The sequence below is a fragment of the Carica papaya genome, chromosome 4, assembly GCF_054855325.1.
Source record: "Carica papaya isolate Zhongbai chromosome 4, ASM5485532v1, whole genome shotgun sequence".
Taxonomy (NCBI): Eukaryota; Viridiplantae; Streptophyta; class Magnoliopsida; order Brassicales; family Caricaceae; genus Carica; species Carica papaya.
In genome coordinates this window covers 3,221,546-3,229,910 of record NC_142312.1, presented here as the reverse complement: position 1 = coordinate 3,229,910, position 8,365 = coordinate 3,221,546, and the positions used below count along the sequence as shown (strand labels likewise).

The window sequence follows — 8,365 nt, the reverse complement described above, 5'->3', positions numbered from 1 at the left end:
CTTACGTATGGATGATATGTATAAACCAACCAAAACCATACGAATGTCATGTTGGTCACATGTGCATCCACTTGGATCCTTTAAAAAAAGATGAACAACTCCCTCATTTATTCCCAAGAACAAAAGGAAACTCTTATCCTCCTCATTGCGAATGAAACTCTCCGTTTTACCCATAAGCCACCATTTGCTTTCTCCCCGAGAGTGTTGACGTTAAGTGTTGCTATTGTTCGATTCATCAATCATCTATGAATGGAATTGTGGTTGTATGTGTGATAGCATGAATAAATATTAAATGCTTTCAATACAAAATAAATATTATGATAATTAATTCAAGAGAAAATTTAAATTAATCACGTAAATAGAAAATTAATCTTCAACTTCAAGCAAATATGCGTTCAGTACAACTTATGCATATATATATATATATATATATATATAATATTATATGTATTACTTATTCCCATGGTACATAAAAAAAGTAATAACAACTGTTTATAATTTCATTCCCAAAGCCTGAATTTATAATATCGTAATTAATCAAGCTTTAACGACCGAGATAATAACATTGACAAACTGGGTTTCCTCCTTGGACATGCGATCGGCAAGGATTTTCCGGTACCTGTAAAAAACCTCCTCAATGATTTCTTCACCAAAATGGCTGACGAGCAGCGGCTCAGCCACAGACCTCATGCAATTTGCCACGTTATATCCACCGTCCATAACTGCATCGAACGGACTTAATTCGCCGTGATAAGCATCCCAATGGACTCTTGTAACTTCAAGGCGGTCAACGGTGAAGGACCTTTCTTTTATAACCTCAGTTTTCAGTTCTTCTGGAGATGGAGTGTATTGTGGGATGTTAAAGGAGCCCAGCTTCTCTTCTTCTATTATTCCCTGCGTTATTTTATTCAATCATATAAATATATATATATATATATACATAAAGTATACATTTTTTTAAAATTTTTGTTATAACCCAGTTTTTTTAATTAAAAAAAGATAAATCTGTGTTTAATTGTATATATGTGTATATGTATATGTATATATACCTCTAAGACCATGTCGTTTAGAGCCGTGGCCAAAAGCTCCCAAATGTAACAACCTTCTTTGCTGGAAGGATCTTGGCTGCTTCTTCCCAAAAATGTTAAAACCATACGGCCTCCAGCCACCAACTCCTCTGATCGACACTTCAAAAAATAGCCGAAGTCCTTTTGAAATTGTTCATAATATGCTCTCATCACGTTCTTAGGGCTACTACTTGCCATGTATATATTACCTTTATTATTCTCCAACCCCTCTGGTACCTGTCCATGTATATATAGTACATTGACAATAAGATGAATTAATATACTTATTAACATTATTTACGTGCAGTATCCAACTCAAGTATTATATAAATTTGACCTGAGATAACCATTGAAGACTATAAGAAGAGTGAACAAAGTGCAGGCTATTTTCCGGGAAAAGTCTGCCGTAGAAAGAACCCGGAACAGCGGACAAGAAACAAGGCCTGGTGCCAGCTCCAATCTCAGTAGTCAGTTTCTGTTGGAAGTTTGGAAGTAATGACCGGAAAATGTTGTTGAAGTCATTTCCTGGGAGATCGTTAAGAAAGATGACATACTCCGGCGACTCCTGGCTCAATTTCCGTCGAAGCTTGTCAACTGTCATGATCAGTTGGGTAACCACAAGCAAGGTGTTCGGTCCAGATGAGCAACCCAAGTCAGCTATGGCTAGCTTTGCAGGGAAAGTGTTGCAGTAGAGCTTGGTTATGGCTTCCTCCGTGATTGGCTTTGTCATCGATATTACTTTTTGCTGCATATATTTCAAACATTTTAGATCCAAAATAATTGTTATTAATTAAACAAACTAGTATAAAATATATTAATAACTCTGATATAAATTTGAATAACAATTACAAGTATAAACATTATTTTTATGAAAAAAGAAAAATTATTTACTATTAGAAAACTAAAACATAATGTCATTATTATCAACAAATAAAATTATAAAGTATTATAGAGAGTATAGATGAGTTGAGATATTTTATAAATATAATTTGTAACTTTTAATTATTTTTAGTAAATATTTTAAATAATAAAATAAATTTATAATATACGAGTAAACTGTATATTGGATCGATTCAATTAAAAAATTGACATAATCCTATTAAACAGTTTAATTGACAGAACTCAATCAAACTAATTAAAATTGAATCGTCCAAATAATTCTGATCGTGATCGATTTAGTTAGTAATTCAATAATTCAAAATTAGCTCAATTTTTATCTTTTTTTTGTCAGATTTTAACATATTATTTCTATATTATATATATTATGTATATACGGTACATATAGTTTTATATGTTATACTATAATAATATATTATTAGGTAATAATTAGTTCCAGTAATACCTGAAGCAAAGAGTTGAGAGCATAACTGGTTTGTCCACTTCCTCCCTTCATGTGCAGCACTTTAACTACATCCATTTTGTGGGTGGTTAAAGCTTCTCTCTCTTTCCAACTTAGATCTTCTTTCTAGGTGTTTTTCCTTGATGTAGGATATGATATTATTGAAAGAGTTATTTAGGTATATATAGATGTACATATAGCTCATGACTAAGGTCATGAACTCATGATGTAATATATGGGTGTGAAAATTAGTCTAGATTAATTTTAAAATTAAAAAAAAATATATATAAATAATTTTAAAATTAAAAAAAATATATATATAAATATAATTTTTTAATTTATTTAACGTAAAATTAGAAAAAAAAAGGTGGAGAATAAAATTGAAAATAATTTTAAAAAAAATAGGTGAAAATTTAGATTTGAGGAATATTTTTGAAAAAAAATTAAAAATTGGGGATTAAAATGCAATTGAAAAAAATTGCACCACGTAGGACTGTCTAGTCAGCAACTCCGACGAACTGGAGCGCATCGCGTGGCAAGGTACACTGATTCGGCGTCACGTTGGCAATCCGCATAATCACAATCAGACAATCCAGATGCGTTTTTGCGCGCGTGAACAGTCCGGATCTGTTCCCTACTCATACGCAATTGGATGGTCGCGATTAAACGCGATGAATAGTCCAGATTCGTTCCTTCTTCAAACACGATCATACGGTCAAGATCAAATTGGTATGAACGGTTCAGATTTATTTTTTCTTTAAATGTGATCGGATGATCGACATCAAATGCGATGAACGGTTCAGATTTAAGGAAGATGAGTATAAATATCTCACATCACACCAAAGTCAAACCTTAGCCGCCAGCTCCCCGCCGGAAAAGAAGAACTAGTTGCCACAGAAGGGAGCCGACCGCCGTCCACCGTCGCGCCAGAGCCACCTCCAACCGCCAAAAAAGGTAAAAATTCTTCTATCCACTTGGAATTTGATTTCGAACACCCCATGACCAAATCAGAGCAAAAAGAATGACAGATGAGCCGAAAATCGTAGGTAAAGCCCGACAGCACTACCGCAGGCAAAACAAAAATCGCCTCCGATGAGCCCCTTCCCATTTCCTGTTTTGTGTGATTTTTTTACCATTGTGTTTACCGTTTTGTTTTCTACAAGATGACCGAAGAGAAACGTCTAGCCGTAAAGGTGAGTCGACAAATCTGCCGCACCGAAAAAATTTTGTCACCGATAAATTTTTATTTTTTGACTTTTTTCGGCAAACCGATGGCCCCTAACGTGTTTTCTCGTAGGGATGGGTATAAAACCGGCTAAAACTGGCTAAAACTGGCCGAAAATGGCCAGTCCGAGTTAAACCACCGCCACAGCCGCCGTGTCGAAATTCCAAAATTGGTTGAAAAAGGTTTTTAACACTGATTTTGAATTTTTTAGAATATTTTTAGATACGCGAAGCCTGTTTTAATCTCCGCAGAAAAATTTAGGAAACCTAGGGACCACCAGTAGGCGCAGCTGAAAGTTTAGTGTTTCGGACACCGATGCGGGTAAGAATCTCCCACCTTATTTTCTGTTATAGAATTGAAGTTTAATTATCAATAATACGGTATTTTATGTAATTTAAAAATTTTTGAGAATTAATTACGGATTACTAATTGATGCAGAACTGATTATTTATTATTGTTGTCCTGTTTAACCAATTTTTTGATTTTACAGCTTTAAATGCATGATAATATACTGGAATTGGTAAAATGATTCAGTTGTATTTCTTTAATATATATATTGTTTATCTTATGTTGATTTACGATTAAATTATGAAATTAAAAATTAAATATAAATAGAAAATTAATTTGTTAAATGAATGACTGAATAGTAGTCTTACTGGATATTTTGAGAGATGGTGGATGGACTGAGTACATAGGAAACTACATGAATGTCGCTTCATATCGGACGGGGTATCGAGGATTGATATTTTTGGCGTTCATATCAGACGGGGTATAGGGACAACCCGTTTCATCCTCATACCTGACGGGATATTGAAGGATGATATATTTAGATTTTATATCAGACGGGGTATAGGGACGGCCGGTTACTTGTCAAGATTAGAACGTTCATGCGTAGTGAGATATCCCTATGGACCCCCATGAATACCAGTAGGCAAATAAAAAGGAAAATTTGTTATTCTTACTTACTTGAATATGAGATTATAATGTTGTTAAACTATTGTCTCTATAGATCAGTTTTGAAAATCTTGCAATGGTAAGTATGCAATAAATAGTTTTATTTATGATAAATAAATTTACTTAAATTAAGAACTCCATTGGTTATTTTTATGATTTTTACCAATCTTCATTTTCTGTATCAATTAGTAGTGTGATATTCTTACTGAGTTAGTATAGCTCACCCATTCATTAACTATTTCAGATTACGAGAACCAAGATCCAAATCCCGATCAATAAGAAGATTGTGAGTAGTTCACCATCTAGACTTCTTTATAAGCTAGTGAAGTTCGTTCTAAGATACTCACTTATTTACTTTTCATTTATTTCTTTGATTTTCATTTGTTCTTTTAAAATGGACATTCCCGTATCGCTATTGAATATTTAAACTATTGTGTAATGAATGTATACTCTAACTCTATTATTCCGTCTCCGCATTCAATTCATGTCTTTCTTTTAAGTTCCGGATCGTTTACACATGATATGTCAAGTGGTACAAGATTATTTTAATACATTATTATTATATTTTTTTAGTCAATTCTCACTTATCTAATATCTAAAATTATTCTACTATTGGTTTGATATTTATTTAATTTAATTTTTTAAAAAAAATTTAAAGTGGTATATATATTTTAATTAAAATATTTAAATTCATAGCATATTTACTTTATTTAAAATTTAAATTCAACTTGACTACTATAATTATATTAATACATTAATGAATTAAATTATTATTATACTAACTCATACTATATTTATAAAACTATAAATTCATGAAATCTATATCCCATCCTTGAGTTCTATTCGTGTTGATTCTCATTTCAAATAAATATAAAATAAAATGTAACTGAAATTCCTAACATTATTGTTTTTTTTTTCTCATGTAGAGGTGATGTATATTACTTTTACAGAGTACAAAGAGTATAATATATATATGTAAGGGTAATAAAGTAAAATAACAACACAATCAGTTATAATAAAAAAATAACAGAATACTCTAATACTCTCCCTCAAGATGGAGAGTACATGTCAATGATACCCATATTGCCCAATAAACTGTAGAATTGCGGAAAAGAAAGTGCCTTGGTCATTAAATCTGAAATATGATTTCGTGATGATACATGCATAGTTTTCAAGACCCCATCCTGAATTTTTTCTATAATGAATTGACAATCCAACTCAATGTGTTTCGTCATCTCATGATATTCTGGATTAGCTGCAATGTGCAAGGCAGCTTGATTGTCACAATAAAGCAAAGCTGGTCCTTGATGTTTCACTTGCAAGTCCCGCAATAAGTTCAGGATCCACACTATCTCACATGAGGTGTTGACCATAGAACGGTACTCTGCCTCTGCAGAGGATCTAGACACAACCTGTTGCTTTTTTGATTTCAATGAAATAAGTGAGGATCCAAGAAATATACAGTACCTAGTAAGAGATCTTCTGGTGTCAGGGCAGGTACCCCAGTCAGCATTTGAAAAAGCCTTGATTTGAATAGAAGACGAAGCAGGAAAGTGAAGACCTTCTCCCGGTGCCTTCTTAACATATTGAAATATCCGTAGAGTAGCTTGAAGATGACTACTTCGAGGAGCAGCTAGAAACTGGCTCAATCTATTCATTGAATAACATATATCTGGACGAGGAATTATTAAGTACAACAGCTTTCCAATTAATCATCGATAGCCTGTGACATCTTGAAGTGGTTCCCCATTTTCTTTAGACATCTTCAAATTTGATTCCATGGGAATTGAGGAAGGTTTACAAGCTAAATGTCCAGTCTCAGTCAATATGTAGCACCCGGAAAAGAGAGAAAAAAAAAAGGGCCACGTCAGCAGCCACGTCAGCAGGCCCGGTCAGCAGTTCCGGCCAATTGGGGCCTGCCACGTGGCAAGACTGCGTCACTTCGAAAGGAGCCACGTTGGCGATCCGCGTGGGTGCGATCCGACGGCCCAGATCAATCGCGCGATCGGACGGCCCAGATTCAATCGCACGGACGGTCCAGATTCAATCAAAAACGAATGCCCCAGATTAAAACGAAATGGACGGCTGAGATCAAAAGGCAAGGGGTTATAAATAGAACCCCCACACCAGACCACAAACCCTAGCCGCCCGCCGCTCGCCGGAGAAGACGAACCAGAGGCCGACCGCCGCCACCCGCCGCCGTACCGGAGGAACTTCCGACCGCCGATCGAGGTAAATTTCGTACCCCTGACTCGTTTTTCCACGCTGATTCCTCCTATGGCCAAATCGAGGCCGAAATCCTGGCCAAACGGCCGGAATACGCGGCCGAAGCCCAGCGGCGCCGCCGCGCCCCCTCTCGGTTTTTGCCTCCGACGAGGCCCTTCCCGGCCTCCGTTCGATGCAATTTTTATATCACCGTGATCACCATTCTTTTCTCTACAGGTTGACCGGAGCCGAATCACCAAAACACGAACCTCGCCGAAGAGCCGCCGCACCCAAGAGCGCCGCCGCCGGTAAGCTCCGTTTTTCCGTGATTTTTTGGCCCCCCGAGGGCCCTAGGGTTGTTTTCTCACAAGGACCGATGCGAGTGTGGCCGAATTCGGCCGAAAACAGCCAACCCGAGGCGACTCGCCGCCGCCGCTGCCGGAGCACGGCGGAGCCGCCGTGCCGGAGTTGCGATTTGGGCCGATTGAGGCCCTGGACCTAATTTGGGATTTTTTTTGGAACACGTGCAGGTACCAGTAGTGCGTTTCAGTTCCTCGGGAAAAATTTAGGGAAAATTAGGGACAGCCTGTAGGCGCACCGTGAAGCCGTGTTCGGACCCCGAAACGAGTAAGGACCCCTCACCCTATTTCCTATCACGGTATTAAAGTTCAAAATGATAAAACGGTATTTCTTGAATTAACGAATGTGTGAAATTGCTTAAGGTGGCTAATGGAGCCGAGTCTAGTGTGATTGGTGATTTACTGTTATTTGGCCTGTTTACAGCTTTAAATGCAAAATGAGGTTTGATGTGTTCATTTTACAGATTTGTGTGCATATACTACATTTTTATCAATTATGGTTGAATGACTGAAAAATTGATACTGTATGTTGTCTGTTTGGCATGAATTACGATTTGTTTGTTAAAATGTGAATTGATGATGCTGACTGAGGAAAAGGAAAATGAAAGATTGTGTAGACTGATAATTGTATTATGGGGGTCAGCCTGACTAGATATCCTGGGAGATGGTGGACGGACCGGGTCCGTAGGGAACCCTACCGGGATTGTGGTCTCACATGCCGGACGGGGTATGGAGATCTTATGGTTTTGGCGCCCATACCGGACGGGGTATGGGGACGGCCCGTTTCACCCTCATACCGGACGGGGTATTGAGGTTCATGGTTTTGGCGCCCATACCGGACGGGGTATGGGGACGGCCCGTTTCACCCTCATACCGGACGGGGTATTGAGGTTCATGGTTTTGGCGCCCATACCGGACGGGGTATGGGGACGGCCCTGGAAACTGATTATGAATGTTAAAGGTTAACGGGTAGCGGAACCCCTATGGACCCCCACGGATACTAGTAGGCTGGTAAATGAGAAAAGGATATGTTGTACAATGATTGAATTACAAGAGGCGTGATAAGTGTTATGTTTTACAGCTTATATTATTCAATGATTATGATAATGTTATTGTTTTTCTTATATTGTTTTCATAAATTCCACCGAGGTAAGTGGATGGTAAAAGTTTTCATGTTAATAAACGAGTTTGTTGTAAATTATGCTCCATTGGTCTT

General features: G+C 37.2%; 1 protein-coding gene across 1 annotated transcript; it reads right to left on the bottom strand.

The window, feature by feature from the left end:
- Positions 1-346: 346 nt before the first annotated feature.
- LOC110822338 (S-adenosyl-methionine 4-1-methyl-2-pyrrolidinyl-3-oxobutanic acid methyltransferase-like) lies at positions 347-2,568 on the bottom strand. Its single transcript, XM_022052428.2, has 4 exons — positions 2,410-2,568; positions 1,405-1,812; positions 1,050-1,304; positions 347-894 (listed from the first exon to the last, which is right to left on the bottom strand). Exons 1-4 carry the CDS (start codon positions 2,482-2,484, stop codon positions 538-540), a joined length of 1,095 nt encoding a protein of 364 aa, XP_021908120.1. The 5' UTR covers positions 2,485-2,568; the 3' UTR covers positions 347-537.
- Positions 2,569-8,365: the final 5,797 nt, after the last annotated feature.